Genomic DNA, 13,644 nt, shown 5'->3' on the forward strand with positions numbered 1-13,644 from the left:
TTGGTACTTTGCTACAACATCAACTCCATTTCAAGCACTTCGAGGTATTTATAAAATTGTCGGAGTTGTATTTGATACTACTGACTATAGCATTCACAGTCCCCATCCTTTCTGCTCCAGGATCTTATAAGTCTCCTCCTCGACCTCGTGATGATCCGACGCCGTGTTTCCAGGGCGATTGCCAGGACCAGGGTCATTGAATTGAGCGACTGCGCGCACAGTCTTTGACACCTCCAGAACCGTACCTCCCTCCACCTTAAACTGCTGCCCATTACCCGACCGGTCGCCGATAGTCTCGCTGACCTCGTCCTGCTGCAAAAGCGCCAACATCACCTCGGCTACTTCCTCGGGCGTCACCCACTCATCGCTACCATCAATCAACTTCATCTTCTCCGGGTGTTCAGTCCAGAGCGGAGTCTTGATAACACCGGGAGCCACGGCTGTGACTCGGATACCAAACTTCTTGTCGAGATTGGCGAGCGAACGCACAAAGCCGCTAATGGCGTGTTTCGTGGCGCAGTAAACCGGGTTGGCGAGATTAGCGTTCTGGGCTGCAATACTGGAGATATGAAGGATATGCTTCGGGCGACCGCTGGTACAGTTGTTCAGGAAATGAGCAATTGCCAGCTGGGTCGTGCGGATCGGGTGGGTGAGGTTGATATCGATTATAGCGTATCGGCCGCCAGTGGTCGAGTCCTTGCTTTCGCCCGCGCCAGGTGGGCGCCAGAAGTTGCTCCAGAGCTATTGTTCTAGTTAGACTTGTAGATTTGTTGGGGTTGTTTTTTGTCTTACCGGCTCGTAGACTCCCGCGCCCGGGCACACAATATCAATCTCGCCGAACTCCTTCTCGGCAACCTCGAACATCCGCTCGAGCTGAGCCCAGTCAACCACATTGGTCTCTTGGAAGACCACTCGCGGGGAATCGGTCTTGTGCTCATCGACGAACACTTGCGCTTCGGGACGCAAGGCTAGGTCTGCAATTAGGACATTGCAGCCATTTTCAACTAACAATCTGGCGAAGCAGAGGTTGATACCTGACTACATGTAAGCTTCCGTTTGATATTGCAGTATGCAGGAGACATACCGGAGCCAGCTCCGGTTACGATGGCGGTCCTTCCTTGCACAGAGATAGACATGTTTAAGTATTAACGGTTGATGGGTTGAGTTGTACGGTTTCTAGCAGGGGATTCAGCCCTCTTTTATACATAGAGTGGACATCGTGGACCTTGCGCGGCATACATATTCCGTGCCCATTTTCTGCCCCTCGCGGGGTAGGATAATAGAATCTAACCGGTCGGACGAGAGGAAGGATTGAGGCCAACGTGGCCGAGATCCTTGTACCTATGTACATCGTACGAGGCCGGCTGGATGAGGCCCAATCTAATCTAAATCTCCGTTCTCCTTGGGTACGTATCAGGCCATCTGACAGCAGTTCCCCTCTTCTTGATATTATGCTCTATTTATGGAGGCACTTATGTATATTGTTCGATGCGAATATATGCTGTAGTTTGGATCAGCTAGTGAGACATTGCAATATAGAGAACTCGGCATGCCTGCATTTGGTTCTTGGGTTATATAAACCGTGGAATCCACCTGGGCAGGTGGATTGCCCTCGGAGAATTGCCCGAGGGGTCACTACGAGATATATAGACATTCATAGAACTGCTCTGCAGCACATATAACATTCACTTGATCATATCCTTCGAGAAAGACAACGCAGGTTCAATTCAATTCAAGTCCACAGTTGGTGTCGTGGTATGGCAGGCAGTGTTCCTATATTGTATAGTACTTCGGCTAAATGCAGATCTTCTATCCCGAAACCCGGCTTGGCATATTCCCGAATGATCTTTCCGAACCGCCAAAGCTTCGAAAGTACTTATCTCCATTATTGACATCTTTAGCCTCATAAATGATAATTTGTAGGCTGATGTCATGAACAGCAGCTGTATTATGGTAAGCGCTAGCAGGTAGGGAGACTGGAATGCGGGTAGATATCCCAACGTAGTAATTTTGCGGCACATCTCTTTCCGACGGCGGCTCGATTACTGTATATGGAATAATTCCGCCTCGACCAATGTATGTTGTGTTCCCCACGAAAAACATATAAAGCATTGGGGTAGATCCCCGCAAAGTTGGAATACACACCTTGAATTCACTCCAGCCATGTCGCTATCAAAGTTTATCTCAAGATCCGCTGTCCGAGCGGCCTCTACCTCGGCCCAGACAACCAAGGCCGCCGGTGATATCTCATCGGTTTTCCCCAGCTTAAGGCCCGACTACAAGCCAGAACCTCTCCCTGCACGGTTCCAGGAGCTGAAAGCGCAAATATTCGAGAAGAATAAAGACGCAATTACAAAGAGTTGGGAGCGATTGCTCCCTAGCTTGGATGAAGAAGTGCAAAAGATCAAGGCAAAGGGCAGCGACGTATGTGCACATGTAACCCGCAATACCGAGCAAAAGACTGACTTTCAAATACAGATTATTCCCTCAATTGAGTACTCTGATGTGATCTCTGGAAATGTGTCTGAAGCTGCATTAAAAGAGATCCGCCACCGAGGCAGTGCGGTCGTCCGCAATGTAGTCCCTCGGGACCAAGCCCTAGAGTATAAGCAGCGGATTCGCGACTATGTGGCCGCCAACAAAGAGCGAGTCAAGGCCTTCCCGGCTGACTCCCCAGCTGTCTACGAGCTGTACTGGACTCCATCCCAGGCCGAAGCCCGAGGTCACAGCAACATGCTCAACACCCAGCGCTTCATGCAGCAGCTGTGGCATTCATCCGACCCTAACAGCAAGATCTCAACCACCAATCCGCTCACCTACGCAGATCGTCTACGCATCCGCGATCCAGGCGACGCAAAATTCGCCCTCGGCCCGCACATTGACGGCGGTTCCCTCGAGCGCTGGGAAGACCCCGAGTACTCTCGAGTCTACACCAAGATCCTAGAAGGAAACTGGGAGCAATACGACGCGTGGGATGCGCGACACCGTCTGAGCGCCAACATGGACCTATACAATGGCGCCGGTGCATGCTCCATGCTGCGGTTCTTCCAGGCCTGGCTATCTATGTCGGACACCAAGCCTGGCGAGGGCTCGTTGCACGTCTGCCCCATGATCAACCACAGCACGGCGTACACCATCCTGCGTCCGTTCTTCGACGTCGAGATCTCAAAACCGGCTTTGGATGCTACATTCCCGGGCTCCGTGCCTGGTGCTTGCCAGGAGTACAACCCGGTCACACACCCGCATCTCGATCTCGAGTCGACTATGGTTTCAGTACCGGAGGTTGCGCCTGGTGATTTTGTTGCATGGCACTGCGATTCTCTTCATTCCGTGGACAAGGAGCACCGTGGTACCCAGGACTCTAGTGTTATGTACATTCCCGCTACCCCGCTGTGCGACATGAATGTGAAATACCTTCTTAAGCAGCGCCAGGCTGCGCTGAACTATTCGCCTCCGTGGGATTTCCCTGGTGCTGGTGGACCCGGTGAGTCGGGATTCAAGGGTGCTATGGATTGGTCGGCGCTGAGCCCAGAGGGTCAGCGTGCTATGGGCTTAGGCAACACCCCTTGGGAGATCACCGACGCAATGAGCGAGGGTGAGAAGGAAGCCATCCGGTCTGCCAATAAGGCCTGTTTCGGTGTTTAAGATTTGTTTGATTTGGATGGCATTTTTCTGGAGTTACCTTTCTTTCAAAGATGTATATAGCAACTTGTATTTGAAAATAAGTCTCAATTATTACTTTTACTGCTTGAAGATCATGGCCTATTAGGGTTCCTTATGCTCGAGCCTAGCCCACCGAACGAACCGCAATGCGCAATTAGCCGTCTTACCATCCCACCCTGACCCAGACTGCATACCTGGAAGGCATGGGGGCGGTAAGACGGCTACTGGAGTAATGACGACGAATCGCCACTCAAGTAAACTTGGCAGAAGAGGGGCAGCCCTACTGTGACGGTGTTCCCAGATACAAATACAACTCTCTTTCTTCTTGTCTATTTCTTTACTCATATCTATCTCTGTTAAATATCCAAATAATCTACACATATCATCATCATGGATTTCATCAAGAAGGCTGTTTCCAGCTCCGGCGGCAACCACGAGTCTAGCAGCAACAACAGCAGCAACAACAACAACCAGCAGAGCGACGACTACGTTGACAAGGGTGAGTGGTTTATCGTTCTTTGTGTAAAGTGAATTTGCGCTGACAATGCTTTGCCTCAGCCTTCGGTGCAGGTGTCAAGAAGTCTGGCTACAATGTCGACCGCAACACGCAGGAGAAGATAACCGATGGTGCCCGCTCGGCCTACGAGAAGGCCACTGGGTATGTGACACTCCAAATTCCTTGCTCTGGATATCTGCTAACATTCGATTGTGTAATACAGCAAGCAAGTCAGCGACAAGATCTCCAACTAAACGAATAATTGGATGAGAGCAATAATGATACTTGGGAGGAATGAGTGAATGAATACCCAGACAGAGACTACGCAGATAGGATAGATAAAATCAGACTTGTCTACTCCGTATACCTATACCTTTTTGACACGTGTTGCGTGTAGTCAGTCCAATTACAAAAATCACCACAAAAACTACCCCAAAAACCACCTCAAAAAACCACCCGTGAATGGGGGCAATTCTTGTCCTCGGTATGTTGTACGGAGTAGTACGTAACAGTCAAATCGAGGCTGACCACCTTGGTGGCGTCGAGGAGGGGTAGGTTGCACATGCACAGCCACACCGAGGGATGTTCATTATCTGAACCGTGGGACTGGCAAAGCCAAACCAAGATTCCGGGCGGACCTCGGAGATAAATGCATCACGTTACCATGGAAATCAATAGCGCGGATCGAGGTAGATCTTGCCTAGGTGGGCCCAGAAGATGCCAGATCTTCAATTATGATTGGCTTATCTCACTACATTATCATATTGCCTGTCCCAAAAAAAGAAATGAGGGCCCCTCCAGGGTTTCCAGGGTTCCCAGGGCTACTCTGTACTTCCCGTACGTGTTTAAGAACATACACATCCCACCTATCATCAAATCAGGTCGAAGAGTCTAGAGCTTACCTGCATAACAGTATCCAATGACCGAGCCAAGTAATGAGGGGAAATGAACTCTCCGGCTAAGTCCGGCTCCGGAAAAGAGCTACATCATTCGACCGGCAAATGAGAGTCCCGCATGGCTTTCTCCGTGGCGTGATTCTCTGTTTGCAGATTGGATGATATCACAACATCGAGCTCAATTATGGGTCAACTAGGGGATCATGTCCCGATTAGGCCACAGAAGCTGAAATGTGGCTCTTAAGCTGAAAAAGTGGCTCCCAAGGTTCGAGCAATCACTAACATATAAGCACGAAACTAGTGAGCTTTGGATATGCTAGCTTCTCCGTGCCATGTTCATTGGCCCCTGCTCGCCTCGCTTGTCCACATGTTGTCATTGAGGGGTTTACGGACGAGGGGCGATTCTCTTCTATTCGATTCTGGCCGGCTTCCTGGTGGGAGATAAATAAAGCGCTCGCCGCTGGTGGGATAAGCATCATACCCCTTTAACTCATCACTCTATCTTCTTCCTTTCACTCCAATCACAAACCAATCCCCCCTAAACAACCCACCAAAATGTCTTACCGCAACGACTCCGACAGCTACGGCAGTGGCAACCAGAGCTCCGGCTACGGTGACAACAACTCCTCCAGCTACGGCGGTAACCAGTCCGGCTCTGGTCGTGACCAGGACAGCTACGGTAGCAACAACAATGACTCCTCCAGCTACGGTGGCAACCAGTCCAGCTCTGGTCGCAACCAGGATAGCTACGGCAGCAGCAACAATGACTCCTCCAGCTATGGTGACAACGACTCCTCCAGCTACGGCAACAAGTCTAGCTCTGGTAGCAACCAGGATAGCTACGGCAGCAGCAACAATGACTCTTCCAGCTATGGTGACAACGACTCCTCCAGCTACGGCAACAAGTCCAGCTCTGGGTCCAAGAAGGATACCTACGGCAGCAACAATGATTCCTCCAGCTACGGCGGCAACCAGGACAGCTACGGTAGCAACAACGACTCTTCCAGCTACGGCGGTAACAAGTCCAGCTCCGGTGGCAACCAGGACAGCTACGGCAGCAACAATGACTCCTCCAGCTACGGCGGCAACCAGTCCTCCAAGAAGGACAGCTACGGTAGCAACAATGACTCTTCCAGCTATGGTGACAACGACTCCTCCAGCTACGGCAACAAGTCCAGCTCCGGTGGCAACCAGGACAGCTACGGCAGCAACAACAACTCCAGCTACGGCAACTCCAGCTCTGGCAACAATGACTCTTCCAGCGGCAGCTTTGGTAACCAGCTGCTGAACAAGGCTGAAGGTTCGTGACCCTTATTTTTGCTTGAAGCCTTTGGGAATTATATGCTAACCTGCGTGTCAATTTAGGATTCCTCAACAACGACCGTAATTAAAGTCGGTTTTCGCTGTCAGACAAGGCAACCAGTATAAATGAGCGATTTTGCTGGGATGCGTCGTTCGGAAACTAGTACATACCAAGGCACAATATACAATTTATTTATTTATTTATTTATTACTCTTATGGAAGAGAGCAAGTTCAACAAACTGTGGACTTTCTTATATTCCCAATAATTGATTGATGTAGAAGCCTACTCTTAGTGCAGATATATCTGGGATCCGGTGACGTCAAGGATAGCCCTTCTACTCTCATACTACGATTAATTTCTAATATAGCTGTGGAACCCTCTCGCAATAGGAGTATGCAATCATGATAGCGACTCTAGGCTAAGCGACAAACAACCGTTGCTACTTCCAAATTACGAAAAACAACTCAAAACTCATCAAGAAGTCAGAAATGGACCTGGCTCTGGATGCGATATTCTCTCGCTCTTGTGTATCATGCGGAACATCCTTGTCTGACCGTGACGTTTTTCGTGCGTCTTGATCCTGTGAATCTGCTATTGGAAGTACTTGCTAATTAGTGCTTAGTTCATTTGACTGCAGCCGGGGGTCAGCTAACTGAGATCTCTAGTAATGATACATGCTGGGAAGAGGTTAGCAAATTATTAGAGAAAACCCCCCCTCAAATCGACCAAATGGATTTTTGATTCATAGATATTGTTGGGCGCTTCTTTCGAACCAGTTCAAGAGTGGTGAATTAAACCTGGAGAAGTTGCTTGAAACCCTAAGCGAAAAACCCCCGCGATGCCTCGACGATGATATAGACCACCTGGGTGAGTCCATCTCATTTGATTGTATTCCTATAGAAGAAATCGAATCCCGCTAATATTGGCATATCGTAGTGTTTGAACTCAAGCCGCCGAGCTTTCAGCAATGCGCTCGCGGCGCGGGTTTCCGTGCAGCTGCTCGGGCCTTGCCAGCCACGAATGGATCATACATTCTGCGTGATTTTATTAATACACACTACTTCGAATGCATTCCACTTGAAATAAGATTGGAGATTGCAACTTTTCTATCAACTGTGGACTTCCTTAACCTACGACTCTGTTCAAGGGCAATGGCAGATATATTCGAAGATCAAACATTCTGGAAAACAAGATTTTTCATACATGGCGATCGAGGCTATCTTGGATTTCTCACCGAATGTATCGAGGGTGCGAAGGCAAAAGACTGGCGACTAATTTACCGTTGTACTCACAACCTTTTTAAATTGCACCGTGATCTCCGTTCTAGAAGACAGCAATGGCGGCATAACCGATCTCTGAGAGATGTTTATACCATGACCAGAGAGCAGAATCCTCTATTACACGCTCGAGTTGACACAGAATCTCTACGGTGGCAAAAAGCTGGTAGGAAGATACCTTGCCTGAGGTATGGGTACCCAAATGAGCCCAGTTACGAATTGTGTTCAAGATGCTTAACGACGCATCAACCATTGACGACTCAATTAGTTCCGTTCTCTAGGGCTATTGTGGGACTCGCCATCTCTGTTCTCTCAGATCCACGCTCAGACGGAGACACTTTTGTCGCCGGCTTAGAGCTTATTTATCCAAGTGATATGCCGAACACTATTCTTGGCTATCGCGCTCCAGGAAATCAAACGATGATTGATTTTGAAGGAAGGCCGCTTAGGGGATTTGCGGTGATAATTGGAATCGGAGCTTTTCGCGCAATACGTCCGCTTTTCAATCCGATGAACAATTGGTTTGGCAGGCCCGCTAATAACTCCGAGGAGCTCGAGTGCGAGTTCGAGTACATGCAAATTTCAACGGACGATGAGATACTAGCCCTTTCGGCGGATTTCGATGTAAGTCCAGTCTTCTCAGCTTCTTGTGAATGTCATTCTAATAGTAATGTCAGCATTGCAAACTCATAGGTCTGGAAATAGGAACTGCCAAACCGCATTCCTAGCTGGAGAGCTCTGGCTTTAGTATGAATTGGCTGGTGTAGTGGAGCTAGATGTGAGGGACTCGAGTCTGATAGACCAAGATCTAGATGTTTTTGGCTACGTCTTTAGCTTGTTGTATGGAATCTAGATATTTTCTCTTTATTCTTACGTCTGCGAAGCTTAGAATTGTTCGAAGACCAATTACTCAACTACAACGAAATCCCTGGGGCATTCTATCGGATACTTGACTTACGGTATTCGCGCTGCGGCATGGGGCCATCTTGATGATGAAGAATAGTTAGTCGCTTATGCCGCCTTGTGGTGTCTTTTTAGTTGTATTTTTATCGGTCGTGGCTATTCTATTGCCATGACATTAGGCAATGAGGGAGCGAGGTTGGACGTTCATGGTTGTAGACAGAAGATCTGGGTTATCACCGCCCGGACGCCAAGCTTGTATTGACAACATCCATTCTACATCACCTCCCACCTCCCCTCTTCAATGCTTCAATAAGAGTTACTCGTCAAAATGCGGCTCCAGGCGGCGCTCTTTTTCGCTGTGTGCCTATCGCCCGCGGCGGCCATCTACTCTGACGAGGTCGACCACATCGACTTCCACCACGCTCTCCTCGGCACTCCATCTCCCGACTCGACCTTCTTCCTCAAGCCATTCACGTCTTCAAATGCCTCCCTTATATATACCATATCCGACAAGCTGCTTGTGGGTGCCGTGAACCCCCGTGACGGTGCACTGGTATGGCGCCAGAACATATCGCGGTCGGCAGACTCTCCCGCACATGGGGCGGGTCTTTTGCGCGGACTCGATGGCAACGATGCCGTTGTAGCTGCGGTGGATAACTACATCGCGTCTTGGAGTGCCCAGGATGGCAAGCTGGGATGGGAACATCGGGTCTCCGAGGGTGTGGTTGGCGATCTCGAGCTGTTGGAGCTTGAGGATGCCACCGCGACCTCCGGGGTTAGAGATACGATTGCTGTAGTTGCTAGCGAGGGCAACGGCATTGTGAAACGGCTGGATGGTAATACTGGAAAGACTGTTTGGGAACACAAGGATGCAAGGTTGGTCTCGTCTTTCCTTTTTTTTTAACCTGTCCCAAGCTAATCAATTGTTCTTCTAGCGGCGACATCCCGTTCCAAGTCTCGTCTTCTTCCACCGAGGTCTTCTATATTTCTCTCCACTCGGCTATGTTGAAGGGGTTCAAGATCAAGGTCACTGTTTTGGATCCATTGACTGGGCGACAGACTCGTCATCAAATTCTGAACTCTGAGGCTGATGTGGCTACCCCGGAGTCCGTCCTCTATGTGGGCGCTAATTCCGCCTCGCCTATCATCGTCTGGGCCGACAAATCGCAAAAGTCCCTGAAGGTCAATGTTATTGGTACAAAGGAGGTCACTTCTATCGCCATTGACAATACCTCCGGCTCCGGAATTCGACAAATCACGGTCCACGCTCCCCACAAGCTTAATGCCCTGCCCCATTTCTTGGTCCACTTTGAAACTGAGGCCGGAGCCTGGGCTGAGGTTTACCATGTGGACTTGGTGTCTGCTAAGGTCACCAAGGCTTACCGGCTCCCCTATCTCTCCGGCCAGTCAGCAGTTGCAGCCAGTGTCATTGACGCTAATGTTTATTTCACTCGAGTCACCGACTTGGAGGCCGTTGTTGTGTCATCCGCCTCTCATGGGATTCTGGGACGATGGGATCTACAAAAGCCTTCTTCTGATATTGCCCTTCACTCGGTATCCGAGGTTGTCGCCAAAGGAAAGTCCGTGGCTGTTAGGACAGCACTTTTCCGGAAGTATGGAGATTGGCAACTTATCCGAAATGGCCAGATCGAGTGGACTCGGCATGAGGGCCTCATTGATACTGTCGCAGCTACATGGGCGGAAACTGACGCCCAAGAAGATCTAGCCCATGAATTGGAGGTCGAGGGTCACGAGACTTTGTACGGCGCGTACCTACACCGGGTCAAGCGTCATGTCCGGGACTTGGAACATCTACCCGACTGGCTGAAGGATCTGCCGAAGCGCATTCTGAGCAGTATCTTGACCGACGAAGTGTCCAACCTGGACAGCTTTGGACTTGCCAAATCAGTTATTGTCGCCACCAAGAGCGGCCGTGTGTACGCCTTGGATACTGGAAACCACGGCGCCGTTTCCTGGGGCATCCAGGCAGTGGAGACATCGGACTGGAATGTGAAGGCTATGTTGACTTCGCCAGGAGTCGTGACTATCTACTCCGACGACGGAGGCTCTGTGACTGTGGATGTGTCGACAGGGGAGATCGTTTCCCGCATCGAACCATCTACCAGCAAACTCCACTCGATTGCTGTCTTCGAGATGCAGGATGGAAGCTCGCTGGCCACCGTCGGTATCCGTGAAGATGGTACACCAGTCGCTGCATTTGCCAACGAAGATGGATTCTTGGTAACCACTAGCATTGATGGCCGAGTCCTCGGCTGGGCTGCGAAGGATAACAAGACTCCTGTGTGGGAGTTTGTTCCTCCCTCCGGACAGAAGGTCGTCGAAGCGACCGCTCGTCCTGCGCATGATCCTGTGGCGTCCATCGGCAGGGTCCTTGGAAACCGCTCGGTCCTTTACAAGTACCTCAACCCCAACCTCGCCCTGGTGACTGCAGTGAACGAGCAGACCCACACTGCCAGTTTCTACCTGTTAGACGGAGTCTCAGGCAATGTCATCCACGCATCCACACAAGCAGGCGTGGACTCTACGCAACCCATTGCATCCGCGATGTCCGAGAACTGGTTCGCCTACTCGTTCTGGGGCGACGTTGATGGAAGCGAGTCCTCCGCCAAGGGCTACCAGCTGGTCATCTCGGAGCTCTACGAATCCCCCTTGCCCAACGACCGTGGTCTCCTTGACTCTGCCACAAACTACTCTAGCACCGCCATCCTCCCGTTGCCCTACGTCATCTCCCAGGCATTCATGATCCCCGAATCAATCTCCCACATGGCCGTCACTCAAACGCGCCAGGGCATCACCACCCGCCAGCTTCTTTGCACTCTCCCCTCCTCCAACTCCATCGTCGGCATCCCTCGCCCCGTCCTCGACCCTCGCCGCCCTGTCGACCGTGACCCTACCGCGGCCGAAGCCGAAGAAGGCCTATTCCGCTACGCCCCCTACCTCGACTTCGATGGCAAATGGTACCTCTCGCACACGCGCGATGTGGCCGGCATCAATGCTGTGCTCTCTCGCCCTACCCTGTTGGAAAGTACCAGTCTCATCTTCGCTTATGGAAGCGATATTTTCGGTACCCGAGCTACGCCCAGCCAGGCATTTGATATCCTTGGCAAGAGCTTCTCCAAGCTGCAACTCGTTCTCACTGTGGTGGCACTCGGAGCGGGTGTCGCCGTTTTGGCTCCGATGGTAAGTCTTTTGTCTAACTGCTCCCGGTACATTTGCTAATTATTTTTGTCTAGACTCGAAAGAAGCAAGTTAATGCCCTGTGGAGGGCTTAGGCCTGATAGGCTCATATACCAGATGCCATATGTGCTCTAAACTGTAATAAATACATTGCTTCAATTCTCTGCATGTAGTAACATCTTAAATACCAGATTTGCTCGCCACGTACTCGAGCCAAACTAGCCTGCTCAGAAGAATATGCGGTGTGGTATACAGAAAGTCATTGGTCATGGGGAACATTTCATCCATAGACATGATATCCAAAGGATCCAACGTCACATCAAACAGTATAACTAGTGAGCAAAAGAAACAATAGCAACCATGTCAACAACCCTCTGCAACACTGCACAGACTTTATATGTACTGATTTCCACACCAGAAGCAAAACCATCAACAAGCCAACCTCACTCAATACAACGGCATAGGCGACGAATTGACATAATCAACATTATCCTCAACCGATTCAACACGATCAGTACAAGTCCCAAAGACCCGATCCCAAAGCCTCGTCTGCTTCCCATAGTTATGACTCTTCCTCCAACCCTTCCGATGATGCAAATCATGATCCTCAATAACAAGCTCCACCCCAAACCACCGCAAAGCCCAACTCAACGTCGACGGCGGCGTAGCATGAACCCGCAGCCCACTATGCCCCGCCAACTCCGCAAACACCACATACTGATGGCAAACCCACCACTCATAGAACCCCATCGGTATGCCCACAGCCCGCATGCTGAAATACGTCATAAGCGGGATGCCGAGGATATCAAAGAACTCCTGCTCCGAGTCCGCGTACAGCGTCAGCAGCGGGTTCGGATGCTTGGTGAGGTGGTGCGTGCGGTGGTATTTCCACAACGCGCCCACGTCATGCATCAGCCGGTGGTACCAGTAGAACCAGAAGTCGAGGACGATACCGTACAGCCCGGCTTCGAGGGGCAGCCAGAGGAAGCTGATAGTGGAGGGCGGGTGTGTGGCGTGGTAGGCGATGAAGACGGTGAACATTGGGCGGAGGGTTGATGTTAACATGAGTGAGAAGACGACCTTGGCGACGCCGACGTCTGGGACACCGTCGCGCGCGTGCTTGTCGCCGTCTAGGAAGCCGTGCTGGTGGCCTACTCGTCGCAGGACGTGGATTTCGTGGATGGCGATGGCTTTGAAGGCGAGGCCGTAGAGGAAGAAGGCACCCCACGCGCTGAGGTTGTGGCCAGTGATCTCAACGTACGCGTGGTGGATCAGGAGGGGGATGGCGGCGTGCGTGAGCACCCAGCGGTGCATGGACCAGTCTGGGATGTACGGCACGGCGTCTTCCTTTAGATGAACGGGGACGTTCTTGTCGAGGTGTTCGGGGTGGATGCCGAGGACTTCGTAGAACCAGTGGAAGAGTGTCCACTCTGAGCGGGCTTGCTGCCGCCAGGTGGACTTCATGGAGTCTTTTGCGTTACGATTCATGGCTGATTCGTGATCTGTATAAGGGTGTCGGAGTGCACGCTTCGATCTACCCCAGGTACGGGGCTTAGTGGGTTTATGTGCTTGGGCTTATTGTCGATCCCTCCCCCAGTCGTTCGGCCATTGGCGACGCTCGGCGCATGTGAAGAAGAATGCCCACTCTTTCACGCTCCCCGCAAAATGAGCCTCGGGCGTTTGGCTGGGTTGGAGCGTGGCGTCGATCATATCTCGTCTTGGATCTCTTTCCCAACAACATGGCCGTTTACCGCGTTAACTAGCTACCGCTTGGGCCTGTTACCTCGTGTTGGGGGATGGTCATGATGCAAGGACATTCACAAGTAGATTATGTTTCCTTGGTTAATCACGACCCGTTTCTACATAGATGTTCGACGTATTCAGCCGTATAGATGTGATGTGGAGAC

At 50.9% G+C, this 13,644-nt stretch overlaps 6 protein-coding genes across 6 annotated transcripts; 4 read left to right on the top strand and 2 right to left on the bottom strand.

Annotated features, from left to right (window-relative positions):
- Nucleotides 1-93: 93 nt before the first annotated feature.
- On the bottom strand, nt 94-1,136 carry N7518_000250 (uncharacterized protein; the record flags this gene model as incomplete). The annotated part of the gene is made up of 3 exons (XM_057181178.1): nt 94-741; nt 793-974; nt 1,085-1,136. 3 exons carry the CDS (start codon nt 1,134-1,136, stop codon nt 94-96), a joined length of 882 nt encoding a protein of 293 aa, XP_057046528.1.
- Nucleotides 1,137-2,163: 1,027 nt separating this feature from the next.
- On the top strand, nt 2,164-3,645 carry N7518_000251 (DUF1479 domain-containing protein; the record flags this gene model as incomplete). Its single annotated transcript, XM_057181179.1, has 2 exons — nt 2,164-2,424; nt 2,479-3,645. 2 exons carry the CDS (start codon nt 2,164-2,166, stop codon nt 3,643-3,645), a joined length of 1,428 nt encoding a protein of 475 aa, XP_057046529.1.
- Nucleotides 3,646-4,053: 408 nt separating this feature from the next.
- N7518_000252 (uncharacterized protein) lies at nt 4,054-4,413 on the top strand (the record flags this gene model as incomplete). The annotated part of the gene is made up of 3 exons (XM_057181180.1): nt 4,054-4,162; nt 4,222-4,321; nt 4,383-4,413. The coding sequence occupies 3 exons, from the start codon at nt 4,054-4,056 to the stop codon at nt 4,411-4,413; spliced, it is 240 nt and encodes a 79-aa protein (XP_057046530.1).
- Nucleotides 4,414-5,610: 1,197 nt separating this feature from the next.
- Nucleotides 5,611-6,446, top strand: N7518_000253 (uncharacterized protein; the record flags this gene model as incomplete). The annotated part of the gene is made up of 2 exons (XM_057181181.1): nt 5,611-6,355; nt 6,421-6,446. The coding sequence occupies 2 exons, from the start codon at nt 5,611-5,613 to the stop codon at nt 6,444-6,446; spliced, it is 771 nt and encodes a 256-aa protein (XP_057046531.1).
- Nucleotides 6,447-8,867: 2,421 nt separating this feature from the next.
- On the top strand, nt 8,868-11,832 carry N7518_000254 (uncharacterized protein; the record flags this gene model as incomplete). Its single annotated transcript, XM_057181182.1, has 3 exons — nt 8,868-9,415; nt 9,475-11,740; nt 11,794-11,832. The coding sequence occupies 3 exons, from the start codon at nt 8,868-8,870 to the stop codon at nt 11,830-11,832; spliced, it is 2,853 nt and encodes a 950-aa protein (XP_057046532.1).
- Nucleotides 11,833-12,184: 352 nt separating this feature from the next.
- N7518_000255 (sterol desaturase family protein) lies at nt 12,185-13,225 on the bottom strand (the record flags this gene model as incomplete). The annotated part of the gene is made up of 1 exon (XM_057181183.1): nt 12,185-13,225. The coding sequence occupies one exon, from the start codon at nt 13,223-13,225 to the stop codon at nt 12,185-12,187; it is 1,041 nt and encodes a 346-aa protein (XP_057046533.1).
- Between the last annotated feature and the right edge of the window lie 419 nt (nt 13,226-13,644).

Source organism: Penicillium psychrosexuale (genome assembly GCF_028828465.1).
Source record: "Penicillium psychrosexuale strain IBT 29551 chromosome Unknown utg000001l, whole genome shotgun sequence".
Classification (NCBI taxonomy): domain Eukaryota; kingdom Fungi; phylum Ascomycota; class Eurotiomycetes; order Eurotiales; family Aspergillaceae; genus Penicillium; species Penicillium psychrosexuale.